Source organism: Choloepus didactylus, chromosome 17, assembly GCF_015220235.1.
Source record: "Choloepus didactylus isolate mChoDid1 chromosome 17, mChoDid1.pri, whole genome shotgun sequence".
Taxonomy (NCBI): Eukaryota; Metazoa; Chordata; class Mammalia; order Pilosa; family Megalonychidae; genus Choloepus; species Choloepus didactylus.
In genome coordinates, this window is record NC_051323.1 from 36,776,182 (window position 1) to 36,791,618 (window position 15,437).

The 15,437-nt window shown below is 35.0% G+C and overlaps 1 protein-coding gene across 4 annotated transcripts in view; it reads left to right on the forward strand.

Annotated features, from left to right (window-relative positions):
- CLHC1 (clathrin heavy chain linker domain containing 1) overlaps window positions 1–15,437 on the forward strand; it is a 186,400-nt gene that overhangs the window by 45,731 nt on the left and 125,232 nt on the right. For all 4 annotated transcript variants that reach the window (XR_005212352.1, XM_037806840.1, XM_037806838.1 and 1 more), the window contains 5 exons: window positions 1,435–1,568; window positions 3,135–3,336; window positions 3,450–3,562; window positions 3,940–4,024; window positions 5,396–5,502. Coding sequence is in view for 3 of the 4 variants with exons in the window: in XM_037806840.1 (XP_037662768.1) it covers window positions 1,435–1,568; window positions 3,135–3,336; window positions 3,450–3,562; window positions 3,940–4,024; window positions 5,396–5,502 (641 nt within the window). In the remaining variant the exon portion in view is untranslated. The remainder of the gene's footprint in view (window positions 1–1,434; window positions 1,569–3,134; window positions 3,337–3,449; window positions 3,563–3,939; window positions 4,025–5,395; window positions 5,503–15,437) is intronic.

Genomic DNA, 15,437 nt, shown 5'->3' on the forward strand with positions numbered 1-15,437 from the left:
TGCACATAGGGATTACTTACTCCGTCTGCAGTGAGACCAGGGGCTCCACACTGAGCTGGAAAAAGGTTGGAGGATGGGCCTTTTTCTTGATTTGGTGCTTGCCTAGCTACTGCAACCCTTGAACAGTTTTTCAGAGCTTGGAAGATGGCTCTTCCAGTTTTTGCTAGTTGTGCAAAGATTCTGTGAGGGAACAGAACCCTGGAATATCTCCTGCCACCATTTTGGTCCTCTGGTAGTCCTCCACCATCCAGTCTGTTTACTTTTAACATGACTTTTCTTCACATGCCTTTTTTCTAAATGTTTATTTAGATAAGAGTCAGAATAAATTTTATTTCCACAGTCTGTCTTTCATAATACTGCAGGCTCTTACTCTGAGCCATCTGTAGTTACCAATAAGTTTATATAATAATTATAAGAAGCAGGTGGCAGTTATCTACTGACAAACTAGCTTTTAATATGTCAAAAATCCTGTGTCGCTTATGTATCTGTTGTTTTTTTCCCTTAGGCCAATATCAATCATAAACTGGGAAATAAACTTCAAATAATGCTTTGAAAAATTTATAGTTACTTCTTCATCTTTGAGATCCCTATCTCTGAATGAACTCAATTTAATCTCAAAGAGATGCTGAGCTTCTCTAGGTCTAGGATCAAAATTACTGAATAATGGCCCCCAAAGATATAAGGTCTCAATCTCTAGAACCTGTAAATGTTCCTTCGTTCAGAAGAGTCTCTCCAGATATGATTAAATTAAGGATCTTGAGATGGGGGATTGTCCTGGATTATCCATGTGGGCCTCGTCACAAATATCCTTACGAAAAGAGAGGCAGAGGGATTTTTGACACAGAAGAGGAGAGGGCACTGTGACCGTGGACACAGAGATAGGAGTGATGTGTCAAGGAACCGCAACCACCAGCAGCTGAAAGAGGCAAAGGCGGATCTCCCTAGAGACTCCTGAGGACACATGGCCCTGCTAACACTTTGATTTTGCCCCAGTGGTACTGATTTCATATTTCTGGGCTCTAGAACTATGAGAGAATAAATTTCTGTTGTTTTGAATCACCAAGTTTTTGTAATATGTTACAGCAGCCGTAAGAAAGTAATATAATTACTTAAAATCTTTTTTTTACAAAGTTTTGTTTTTTTAATTGCAAAGGTAATTTTTGACTAAAGAGACTATAGCACTTTCTGGCCAGGTTATTATGTTTAACACATAAATTTTTATTGGGGCTGAGAATCATAATCAGTATATTTATTGATGCTCTGCCTGAAAATTGTTTTTCTGTGTTTAACTTTTTCGGAGCATTGTTTTGTAAATTTCTCCTGAGGCCATAATGGTTCAAAATGATAATAGCCAAAATAAATTAATACTTTAATCTTATGATCCAGGAACTAATTAGTTGAAGAAAACATAAGTAATCCTTTTTATTTTTTCAGAATGAGAGCTATTGAAAATAATTCCACCAAGACTCAAGTGCAAATAGACAAAATGAAACAGCTTAGGGCAGAGTATGACACAAAAGAAGTAAAATATTGTTCTTTCTCCAAAGATCCTTCAACACCTATTCCAGGTACTGTCTTTAGTTTAAAATATTTGAGAGAAATTCCAACTGTTTCCAATGTTACCTGTTACACAAAATGATATGTATATATGGAATGATATGTATACATTTACCAAGTATTTGTTGTACACACAACTTCAGCCAGAACTCTAGGCAGATACTAAGGAATGAGAACACTTAAATAACCCTAAAAGATTAAAAGAGTTACAGTCTGGCTAGATTGTATAAAATATAATGTAGTGACTCTTAAAGTGTGGTTGTTGTATTAACATCAGCATCAACTGGTGAACCTGTTAGAAATACGAATTCTCAGGCCCCATCCCAGACCTGCTGCCTGAGAAACTCTGGGGGATAAAGCCAAGAACTCCCTGTTTTAAGTTCTCTGGGTTATTCTGATGTATTCTATTATATGACAACCAGTGCTGTAATATACTGAGAATTTTGTGTATTAATTTCTAGTGATTACTTTTGATTCATATTGACGTCAGCATTCACCGATTACACATATTCAGTATAATACTCTTGTCACATTTTTAAAATTGGAGTACATCCAGGAATTTATCCAGGATACTCAGGGTTTGTATGATGAATGGATAGAAGAATTGCATATATTCACTATGGAGAAAAATACTTTGACAGTAGGTAACTGTATTCAAAACTTTTCAGTATTTTGAGTGGAAATGAGTAGGTTCTTTTTTTTGTTTGTTTTTTTAATTCAGAGGCAGAATCAATAGGTAGAAATTTTAAGAAGGGAGATTTGATCTCATTGAAAGAGGGTGTGTCTTTAAGTAATGAGTACTCCCTACAAGAGAATTTCAACTGAGGTTGAATGATCATCCTCAATTTGGTAGAAGGAGGGACTACATTCACTTTTCAATATAAAATTGTGACTAACAAACTACAAATAAGATACATATGAAGAAGTACAGAATAACTTTAAATTGACTAAATGCTGAGAGGACTCAGGATAAGAGAATGCTTAAATCAAGTAGGATTAACCCAGGGAAGTTCCTAGAGGAGGAGAATTTTGAGTTATGTCTTATGGTGACAATTGGCCTAAAGTAGAAGGGAAGGCATTTGAAGTGTGTGTGTTATGAATAGAGAGGACAATGGGAGAAAGAGAGAGGACAGACTATTTAGCAAGCATTTATAAATTTTGTGATAGGGAGAATAACTAGATTACCTTGAGGTTGGTAATAGGAGATCTGGTTAGGGGGAAATCAATGGACAGAAATCCTGAATTGCTAGGCAGAGGCTCCTGGTTTGACTGAGGATCAGTGACTGATATTTAGGGTTTTGCAGGGTGTGGTCATTTTTTGGAAAAAAAATGTCTTTAAGATGTTAAAGTTTATGTATTCTCAGGATAGTCAGTCTTCATTGATGTTATGTTTAAAACTGCTAGTTATTAAGGTTGTAGGCTATTTCTATTTATGTTCAATAAACAAGTAAATGCTGCCATTTCTGAATTATCCCTTAATGTAATGAACTGTCTAGCCCATCTTGCTAATACTTGCTGTTTGAGCACGAGTCCTGCAAATGGATTGGGGGTGTTTGATTTGTTCCCTTTTCCCATAGGCATGACTCTCCAAGAGTCCGTCAGTCTGGATGCTCTCACTAAATACCTGAAATACCTTGAAGATAAATATTCAGAAATTAAGCGAACTATGTTGATAAAATACATACCAGTTCAGAGGAAGGCTGACTTAGATGAGGAAATGATTGTGTTATTAAAACGACGTGATGTAGCTGAAAATCTGAACAAAGAGTTACAGTTTCGGTATGAAAGTTGTTTATATTTTTAAAGCCTGAAGCTTTTATTTGTTTATTCTAATATTCCACTATTTGATTTTAGTCGCTCAGTATGTTGTTGATGTTTTTTTATCTTTATAGTCATCAAAGACTGCAAATTATTTCAAATGCACTTACTTCCTGGTTAAAATCTGATATGAACAACTCATTTCCAGACTTCGTGGAGCAAATTCAGAAAACCAAAGATTTACATGGTAGTTTATCTGTATTTTTAAATTAGCGCAAATAATGAAAAACATTATTTTTCCCCCAGAAACCTAAAGAGTGGGGTTTTCCTCAGATGAGTTTCAAGGAACCAGAAATATACTTCTAGGTCTTTGTTACTCTATGGGCTTTTTCTTTCAGCAGCTCTCAAACAATTGGTGAAGAAATAAACTTGCTAAGCCAAAAAGAGAATCCCTGAAAATGTACCTGAGAATAAGGAGGAAAGGGGCAAGGAAGCCACTAAGTTTAGTAGGAGGCTGATGCTGTTAGAAACTAAAGAATTAAGTTGCTAGTATTAAATATATATATAATTTTCTATTGATAAATATCGTTAAATATCTTCTGATGGTGCTTTCAATATTTACAGGTGACCAAGGCATTGTCGAGGAGTTACTTGAAGATGATCCAAACAGGGCAAAAGAAGCTGAAATTTTGCTTTACTATATTGAAAGGCAAATATTTTAAAAGCTTTGATTTTCCATGTTAAAATGACCATATTTAGCATCTTGATGAGCCATAAGCTTTAGTATCTGGATCTTTAAAATTCTACTCTCATATACAAATTAGAAAATAAATTAGAATTTCATTTTTTTCATAGATTCCTTATGAAAAAATTCTAGGTTTGTAGTCTAAGAAATTTTTTTGAAGAGATAGGAGGATTATAGTGTTATACAAGTTGTATTTATATTTTTCTTGCATTCCTTAACCCTCAACTTGATGTTACAAAATGTTTTTAAGAATATGTTTAATTTCTTATATCTTCTAGCGAATTCAGTCCTTTTTTCATCATTTCCATCCTGTGACATACTAAGAAAGCGTGTCTCCCTAGTGTTATTATTATTGTATGTAGTGTATAATAGAGGCTTAAAGTGATCTAAAACTATATTCCTTAAGAGGTTCATAGGCTATGAGATTAATATGTAAAAAATATTATTTAATATTCCTGGTCTAATATGTTCAGTAGTTTTCAACTCTTGTTTTGCTCATTAGTATAGTAAAAAGAAGGTAAAGATCCTTTTGTTTGATTGTTTTGCACCTGAGCTTGTCTTGTTTCCATACACTGTATGCTTCCCTAAGCTACCAGCTTTAGATATGAGGGAAAAACTCCCTGTTGAGATTGAACATTTCATGTATTTTTGCCTAATATTATTTCAGTGGCTTTCTCATTCTGGGTCATATATCCCTTTGCAACAGTTTATAAATTTTGCTTTGCCATAGTTTTATTAATTGTGAGGTAAGGTCTAATTTGGAGATCTTTTGCACAGGAAGAGGAGTAGAGGTTTGATTTATATTAACTATTGTCTTTCATTTTTGTGTTTGCCTAGTATTTAATTGAGAGTCTAATGCTTGTCTGAACAACATAAGGTTCTGAGTACCAGGGATACCTCTTGATCTCCATCTCAACAGCCCAATTACTGTTCTCCCCTAGGCTGAGCCTCTAAGCAGATTGCTCTTTTTTCCCAATCCCTAATTTTTGTTTAGATATGATATGATAGAAAAAAATCTGATTTCATCATAAATTTACTTCAAGCCCTTTCATTCCATTCTTTTTGGCTTCCTGTGAGTACTACAGAAATAAAGTATAGGATCAGGTTCAAAGGTCAGCTAGAGGATGTTTTTTCTGAGGCTACAAAAAAACATCATTAGGGAAAGAACTGAAAGAACATATGGCAGAGTGAGTGAATCTTGTTACAGTACATTAGAATTGCTTTTTGTTGTTTATTATTATGTCACTATATTTAGTCTAATACAGACATTTCTAATGAGTTTTCTTTCTGTGTGTGTATATGTGTGCCATTATAACACATTATAAAATGCTGTAGGTTCAATGACTTAATCTCACTTGGTGAATATGAAAAGGCAGCTGTTTTTGCAGCGAACAGTCCTAGAAGAATTCTTCAAAACATTGGCACAATGAATAAATTTAAGGGTAAGCACTCCTCTATGAACCTCATATATGTGTACAAATTTTACTTTTTCTTTCTGACAAAATGGAAAGAGTATTGAATTGGGAATCTAAAGATCTAGGCTCTAGTCTCATCTTCACCATTTACTGAGTTTCCTTAGCTTTAACATTAAGGGATTTAATTAGATCTTTTAAATTAAATGATGAAATATTTCAAATATACAGAAAAGTATGAAGGAAAATGTAACACATATACTCACTATCCAGGTTTAATAAATGTTAATTTATTTTGCCAAATATGCACAACATCCTTTTTAAAACGGCTTTGTTATGGTATAGTCGATATACATGTAACAAACTGTACACATTTAAAGTACACAACTTGATAAGGTTTGACATATTATATACCCATGAGTTCATCACCCAAAAGTTTCCTTAGTAATCTCTCTCTCCCAGCCTCCCCTATCCTTGGGTCTTTCGTATTTCTGTATAAATTTTAGTATCAGCTTGTCAATTTTTAGAATTTCCTACTGGGATTTTGATTGGAATTTCATTGAATGTAAAGATCAATTTGGGAAGAATTAACACTGAACATTATTGGTCTTCTAACCCAGTGTACCCATGAACATAATATGTCTATTTGTTTTGGTTTCTTAAAATTCCTCTCAGCAATGTTTTATAGTTTTCACTGTCATCTTTTGTCAGATTTATCCCTATTTCCTATTTTTTAATGCTATAGTAAATGACAATTTCCAATTTTTCATTGCTAGTATATAGAAAGATAGTTTACTTTTGTATATTGGTCTTGTATCCTGAAACCCTGCTAAACTCATACATTAGTTCTTGTATTTTAATTGTACATTCCTTAGAATTTTCTACATAGATGATCATGTTATCTGCTAGTAAAGAGTGTTCTGCTTCTCCCATTCCAATCTAGATACCTGTTATTTCTTTTTTGTGCATTATTGCACTGGCTAAATCCTTCATTGCAGTGTTGAATAGAAGTGGCAAGAGCAGATATCCTTGTCTTGTTCCTGATCTTGGGAATAAAGCATTTAGTCTTTCACCATTAAGTATGATATTAGCAGTAAGTTTTTCATGGATGCCCTTTATGAGGTTGAAGACGTTTTCTTCTATTCTTGGTTGGTGAGAAATTTTACCGGGAATGCATACTAGATTTGTCAAATATTTTTTCTGCATTTATTGAGATGATCATGTGATTTTTTCCCTTTAGACTGTTAATATATAGTACATTAATTGGTGTTAAGTGGAAAACTAATGTTGGTTTCCTTACCCTACAATATTCATTGATTTTACTGTACTTACAGAATTGTGCAAGCTTCACAAGAGTCTAATTTTATAACATTTTCATCATTCCAAAAAGAAAATGTATACCCATTAACTCCTTATTCTGTACTCCCCCACCCTCCTTCCAAGCCCTAGACAACCACTAATATACTTTCTGTTGTTATAGATTTGTCTATTCTGGAAATTTCATATCAAAAGGATCATATAATATGTGATCCTTCTCTTGTGACTTGCTTCTTTCACTTAGCATAATGTGTTTGAGGTTGACCCTCATTGTAGCATATATCAGTACTTCATTCCTTTATATGGCCAAATTATATTCCATTGTATGAATATGTCACATTTTTGTTTATTCATTCAGCAGTTGATGGTTATTTGGGTTGTTTCTACTTTTTAGCTGTTGTGAATTATGTTAAATATGTTAAATAGAGTGATTGCTGGATCATACAGTCACTCTATTTAAACATTTTGAGGAAATACCATGCTGTTTGGCTGAACTATTTTACATTCTCACCAGCAATGTGTGAGGGTTCTAATTTCTCCACATCCTTGCCAACACTTGTTATTATGTGACTTTTTGGTTATAACCTTTCTAAAGGGTATGAATTGGTATCTCATTGTGGTTTTGATTTGCATTTCCCTAATGACTAACAATATTGAGCATATTTTCATGTGCTTATTGGAGATTTGTATATTCTCTGGTATCCAATCAAAAATTACTTGACTTGCAAAGCAGCAGGAAATTATGAAGCATAATGAGAAGAAAATTTAATAAATCAACTTTGACCCACAAATGACATAAGGATGATAGAATTAGTAGAAAAGGATATTAAAACAGTTATTATAGCTTTATTATTCCTTATGTACGGAAAAGCTGGAGGAAAGGTTGAATATGTGAAAGAGAAACATGGAAGATATAAAACAAACCCAAATCAAACTTCTAGAGATGAAAACTACAGTGCCTTTAAATGAAAACTATACCTGATGGTATTAATAGTAGATCAGATATTGCAGATTAGTGAACTTGGAGATAGCAATGGAAACCATCTCAAATGAACACAGAGAGAGTGAAAATTGGACAAAGCATCAATAAGCTGTGAGACAACTTCAGGCAGCTTAATATACATATAATTGGATTCCCTGAATGGAGGAAGGGCAGAAAAATATTTGAAAAATAATGGCTGAGATTAGGAAAGCCATATGGATCACACTCCCCTTTGTCCAGTGTATGGATGGATGAGTAGAAAAACGGGGGCAAAAAAAAAAAAAAAAGCACTCAGTGTCCTTTTTTACTTTAATTGTTCTTTTTCACTTTAATTTTTATTTTCATTACTTTTGTGTGTGTGGTAATGAAAATGTTCAAAAATTAATTTTGGTGATGGACACACAACTATATGGTGGTACTGTGAACAACTGATTGTACACTTTGTATGACTGCATGGTATGTGAATATATCTCAATAAAATTGAATTACTAAAAACAAGAGAGAAAAATAATGGCTGAATATTTTTCATAAGTTGATGAAACCTGTAAGTGCACAAATCTAAGAATATATGGATATTTTTCATAAGTTGATGAAAACTGTAAATGCACAAATCCAAGAATATCAGTGAACCCCAAACATAAGTGTGCCAGTTTGAATGTATTATGTCCCCTCAAATGCCATTATTTTTGATGTACTCTTGTGTGGGGCAGACATTTTAGTGCTGATTAGATTGGAATTCTTTGAGTGTTCCATGGAATGTGCCCCACCCAACTGTAGGTGATAACTCTGATTAGATATTTCCATGGAGGCATGGCCCTACCCATTCAGGGTGGGCCTTGATCAGTGGAGCTATATAAATGAGCCAACAGGCAGAGGGAACTCAGTGCAGCTGTGAGTGATGTTTTGAAGAGGAGCTACAGCCAAGAGGGATACTTGAAGAAAGCACAGGAGCTGCAGATGAGAGACAGTTTGAAGACAGCCATTGAAAGCAGACTCTTGCTCCGGAGAAGCTGAGAGAGGACAAATATCCCAAGTGCAACTAAGAGTGACATTTTGAGGAACTGCAGCCTAGAGAGGAACGTCCTGGGAGAAAGCCATTTAGAAACCAGAACTTTGGAGCAGACGCCAGCCACGTGCTTTCCCAGCTAACAGAGATTTTCTGGACACCATTGGCCATCCTCCAATGAAGGTACCCTATGTTGATGGACACTTATGGCCTTAAGACTGTAACTTCATAACCAAATAAACCCCCTTTTATAAAAGCCAATCCATCTCTGGTGTTTTACATTCCGGCAGCATTAGCAAACTAGAACAATAAGAAATGTGAAAAAACTCCATTAAGGCTCATCATAGTCAAATCATTAAAAACAAGTGATCATGCAAAAATCTTTAAAGAAGTCAGAGAAAGAAGATACATTATGTACAGAGGAACAAAGATAAAGATGATAGAATATTTCTCATCAGAAACAATGCAAGCCAGAAGACAGTGGAACAAGATCCTTAAAGTACTGATTGGGAAAATAAGTATATCCAGAATTCTATACCTGGCAAAAATATCTTTCTAAAATGAAGGCAAAATTCAGACTTTTAAAAGCTGAAAAATTCACTATCAGCCAACCTGCAGTATTAGAAATGTTGAAGGTAGTCTTTCAAGCAGAGGGAAAATAATACCAGAGAGAAATCTGGATCTACACAAAGGAATGAATATCAGAAATGGTATGTGTTACAAACATAAGTATATAGAAGTATACTGTTTTTATACTATATTTAAGTGACAGAATATCAGTTGAGGGTAGAATGTGATCAGTTAAAGATATAATTTATAAACCCTAAAGCAATAACCAAAATAAGACAGCAAAGAGTGAAAGCTAATAAACCAACAAAGGAGAAAAACGAAACCATAAAAAATTCAGTTAATACAAAAGGAGGAAGGAAAAGAGAAAAAAGGTAACAAAGATGAGTTGATAAAAATGGAAAATAAATAGCAAGATGGTAGATTTAAACTCAACCATATCATTAATAGCATTAAATGTAAACATCCCCATTAAAAGGCAGGGATTATAAGATTGCATTTTTAAAAAAAAGGCAGGACAAAAGTATATGCTGCGTAAAAGAAACCAACTTTAAATGTAAAGATACAAATATATTAAAAGGAAAGGGATGGGAAAAGAGATACCATGCTAATACTGATTATAAGATATCTGGGCTCACACTTCTAATTTCAAAACTTACTACAAAGAGACAGTAATCAAGATAGTGTAGTACTGGCATGAAGATAGACATTTAGATCAATGGAATAGAGTTGAGAGTTGAGTAACAAGGCCTACTATTTATAGTCTGTTGATATTTGGAAAAGAAACCAAAATAATTTGATGGGGGCTACAAGAGGCTTCTCAACAAATGGTGCTGGGAAAACTGGATGTATACCTGCAAAAGAATGAATTTGAACCCTTACCACATACCATACACAAAAATTAACTCAAGGTAGGTCATAGACCTAAATGTGTAAAACTCGTAGAAGAAAACTCAGGAGTAAATCTTTGCGATCTTGAGTTAGGCATATATTTCTTAGATACAACGCCAAAGGCACAGCCATAAAATAGAAGATTGGTAAGTTGGACATCATCAAAATAAAAAAAAAACTTCTGTGTTTCAAAAAGCACCATCAAGAAGGTGACAAGATAACCCACAAATTAAAAGAAAATATTTTCAATAAATATTAGATAAAGGATTTGTATGCAGAATATATATTTAAAATACTCATGAAATTCAATAATAAAAACACAGATAGTATAATTTTAACATGGGCAAAAAAACAGACATTTCTCCAAAGAATATATACAAATGTTATTCCCGGCTTTTTGTGATTCACTCCCCTTGAATGTGGCCGGATTTAGTGACTTTTTTTTTTTTTTTTTTTTTTTTTTTTTTTTTTAAATCATCATTTTATTGAGATATATTCACATACCACGCAGTCATACAAAACAAATTGTACTTTCGATTGTTTACAGTACCATTACATAGTTGTACATTCATCACCTAAATCAATCCCTGACACCTTCATTAGCACACACACAAAAATAACAAGAATAATAATTAGAGTGAAAAAGAGCAATTGAAGTAAAAAAGAACACTGGGTACCTTTGTCTGTTTGTTTCCTTCCCCTACTTTTCTACACATCCATCCAAAAACTAGACAAAGTGGTGTTTGGTCCTTATGGCTTTCCCAATCCCATTGTCACCCCTCATAAGCTACATTTTTATACAACTGTCTTCGAGATTCATGGGTTCTGGGTTGTAGTTTGATAGTTTCAGGTATCCACCACCAGCTACCCCAATTCTTTAGAACCTAAAAAGGGTTGTCTAAAGTGTGCATAAGAGTGCCCACCAGAGTGACCTCTCGGCTCCTTTTGGAATCTCTCTGCCACTGAAGCTTATTTCATTTCCTTTCACATCCCCCTTTTGGTCAAGAAGATGTTCTCCGTCCCACGGTGCCAGGTCTACATTCCTCCCTGGGAGTCATATTCCACGTTGCCAGGGAGATTCACTTCCCTGGGTGTCTGATCCCACGTAGGGGGGAGGGCAGTGATTTCACCTTTCAAGTTGGCTTAGCCAGAGAGAGAGGGCCACATCTGAGCAACAAAGAGGCATTCAGGAGGAGACTCTTAGGCACAAATACAGGGAGGCCTAGCCTCTCCTTTGCAGCAACCGTCTTCCCAAGGGTAAAACTTATGGTAGAGGGCTCAACCCATCAAACCACCAGTCCCCTATGTCTGTGGTCATGTTAGCAACCATGGAGGTGGGGTAGGCGAATACCCCTGCATTCTCCACAGGCTCCTCAAGGGGGCACTACATCTTTTTTTTTTTTTTTTTCCCCTTGTTTGTCTTTTTTCTTTTTTTTTTTTTTTTTTTTTTTTAACTTTCCCTTCTTTTTTCAAATCACCTGTATGAAAAAAAAAAAGTTAAAAAGAAAACAAACATACAATAAAAGAGCATTTCAAAGAGACCATAGGAAGGGAGTAAGAAAAAGACAACTAACCTAAGATAACTGCTTAACTTCCAACATGTTCCTACTTTACCCCAAGAAAGTTACATAATATAGCAACATTTCAGTGAACTTGTTCCTACTACAACCATCAGAAATTAACAGACCATAGTCATTTCTGGGCATCCCCAGAACGTTAAATAGCTTATCTGTTCTTCCTGGATTATTGTTCCCCCTTCCTTAATTGCTCTCTACTGCTAGTTCCCCTACATTCTACATTATAAACCATTCGTTTTACATTTTTCAAAGTTCACATTAGTGGTAGCATATAATATTTCTCTTTTTGTGCCTGGCTTATTTCGCTCAGCATTATGTCTTCAAGGTTCATCCATGTTGTCATATGTTTCACCAGATCGTTCCTTCTTACTGCCGCGTAGTATTCCATCGTGTGTATATACCACATTTTATTTATCCACTCATCTGTTGAAGGACATTTGGGTTGTTTCCATCTCTTGGCAATTGTGAATAATGCTGCTATGAACATTGGCGTGCAGATATCTGTTCGTGTCACTGCTTTCCGATCTTCCGGGTATATACCGAGGAGTGCAATCGCTGGATCGAATGGTAGCTCTATATCTAGTTTTCTAAGGAACTGCCAGACTGACTTCCAGAGTGGCTGAACCATTATACAGTCCCACCAACAATGAATAAGAGTTCCAATTTCTCCACATCCCCTCCAGCATTTGTAGTTTCCTGTTTGTTTAATGGCAGCCATTCTAACCGGTGTTAGATGGTATCTCATTGTGGTCTTAATTTGCATCTCTCTAATAGCTAGTGAAGCTGAACATTTTTTCATGTGTTTCTTGGTCATTTGTATTTCCTCTTCAGAGAACTGTCTTTTCATATCTTTTGCCCATTTTATAATTGGGCTGTCTGTACTATTGTCATTGAGTTGTAGGATTTCTTTGTATATGCAAGATATCAGTCTTTTGTCAGATACATGGTTTCCAAAAATTTTTTCCCATTGAGTTGGCTGCCTCTTTACCTTTTTGAGAAATTCCTTTGAGGTGCAGAAACTTCTAAGCTTGAGGAGTTCCCATTTATCTATTTTCTCTTTTGTTGCTTGTGCTTTGGGTGTAAAGTCTAGGAAGTGGCCTCCTAATACAAGGTCTTGAAGATGTTTTCCTACATTATCTTCTAGGAGTTTTATGGTACTTTCTTTTATATTGAGATCTTTGGTCCATTTTGAGTTAATTTTTGTGTAGGGGGTGAGGTAGGGGTCCTCTTTCATTCTTTTGGATATGGATATCCAACTCTCCCAGCCCCATTTGTTGAAAAGACCATTATGGCTCAGTTCGGTGACTTTGGGGGCCTTATCAAAGATCAGTCGGCCATAGATCTGAGGGTCTATCTCTGAATTCTCAATTCGATTCCATTGATCTATATGTCTATCTTTGTGCCAGTACCATGCTGTCTTGGCAACTGTGGCTTTATAATAAGCTTCAAAGTCAGGGAGTGTAAGTCCTCCCACTTCGTTTTTCTTTTTTAGAGTGTCTTTAGCAATTCGAGGCATCTTCCCTTTCCAAATAAATTTGATAACTAGCTTTTCCAAGTCTGCAAAGTAGGTTGTTGGAATTTTGATTGGGATTGCATTGAATCTGTAGATGAGTTTGGGTAGAATTGACATCTTAATGACATTTAGCCTTCCTATCCATGAACATGGAATATTTTTCCATCTTTTAAGGTCCCCTTCTATTTCTTTTAGTAGAGTTATGTAGTTTTCTTTGTATAGGTCTTTTACATCTTTGGTTAAGTTGATTCCTAGGTACTTGATTTTTTTAGTTGCTATTGAAAATGGTATCTTTTTCTTGAGTGTCTCTTCAGTTTGTTCATTTCTAGCATATAGAAACATTACTGACTTATGTGCATTAATCTTGTATCCCGCTACTTTGCTAAATTTGTTTATTAGCTCTAGTAGGTGTATCGTTGATTTCTCAGGGTTTTCTAGATATAAGATCATATCATCTGCAAACAATGACAGTTTTACTTCTTCTTTTCCAATTTGGATGCCTTTTATTTCTTTGTCTTGCCGGATTGCCCTGGCTAGCACTTCCAGCACAATGTTGAATAACAGTGGTGACAGCGGGCATCCTTGTCTTGTTCCTGATCTTAGAGGGAAGGCTTTCAGTCTCTCGCCATTGAGTACTATGCTGGCTGTGGGTTTTTCATATATGCTCTTTATCATGTTGAGGAAGTTTCCTTCAATTCCTACCTTTTGAAGTGTTTTTATCAAAAAGGGATGTTGGATTTTGTCAATTGCTTTTTCAGCATCTATTGAGATGATCAATTGATTTTTCCCTTTCGAGTTTTTAATGTGTTGTAATACATTGATTGTTTTTCTGATGTTGAACCATCCTTGCATGCCTGGAATGAACCCCACTTGGTCATGGTGTATGATTTTTTTAATGTGTCTTTGGATTCGATTTGCAAGTATTTTGTTGAGGATTTTTGCATCTATATTCATTAGGGAGATTGGCCGGTAGTTTTCCTTTTTTGTAGCATCTTTGCCTGGTTTTGGTATTAGATTGATGTTAGCTTCATAAAATGAGTTAGGTAGTGTTCCATTTTTTTCAATGTTTTGAAAGAGTTTGAGTAAGATTGGTGTCAGTTCTTTCTGGAAAGTTTGGTAGAATTCCCCTGTGAAGCCATCTGGCCCTGGGCATTTATTTGTGGGAAGATTTTTGATGACTGATTGGATCTCTTTGCTTGTGATGGGTTGGTTGAGGTCTTCTATTTCTTCTCTGGTCAGTCTAGGTTGTTCATATGTTTCCAGGAAATTGTCCATTTCTTCTACATTATCCAGTTTGTTGCCATACAGTTGTTCATAATATCCTCTTATAATTTTTTTAATTTCTTCAGGATCTGCAGTTATGTCACCTTTTTCATTCATTATTTTGTTTATATGGGTCTTCTCTCTTTTTGATTTTGTCAGTCTAGCTAGGGGCTTGTCAATCTTGTTGATCTTCTCAAAGAACCAACTTTTGGTGATATTTATCCTTTCTATTGTTTTTTTGTTCTCTATGTCATTTATTTCTGCTTTAATCCTTGTTATTTCTTTTCTTGTACTTGGTTTAGGATTGCTTTGCTGTTCATTTTCTAGCTTCTTCAGTTGATCCATTAGTTCTTTGATTTTGGCTCTTTCTTCCTTTTTAATATACGCGTTTAGTGCTATAAATTTCCCCCTTAGCACTGCTTTTGCTGCATCCCATAGGTTTTGGTATGTTGTGTTCTCATTTTCATTCGTCTCTATATATTTAGCAATTTCTCTTGCTATTTCTTCTTTAACCCACTGATTGTTTAGGAGTGTGTTGTTTAACCTCCAGGTATTTGTGAATTTTCTAAGTCTCTGATGGTTATTGACTTCTAATTGTATTCCATTGTGGTCAGAGAATGTGCTTTGAATAATTTCAATCTTTTTAAATTTATTGAGGCTTGTTTTATGTCCCAGCATATGATCTATTCTGGAGAAAGTTCCGTGAGCACTAGAAAAGTATGTGTATCCTGGTGATTTGGGATGTAATGTCCTGTAGATGTCTGTTAAATCTAATTCATTTATCAGATTGTTTAGGTTTTCAATTTCCTTATTGGTCTTCTGTCTGGTTGATCTATCTATAGGAGAGAG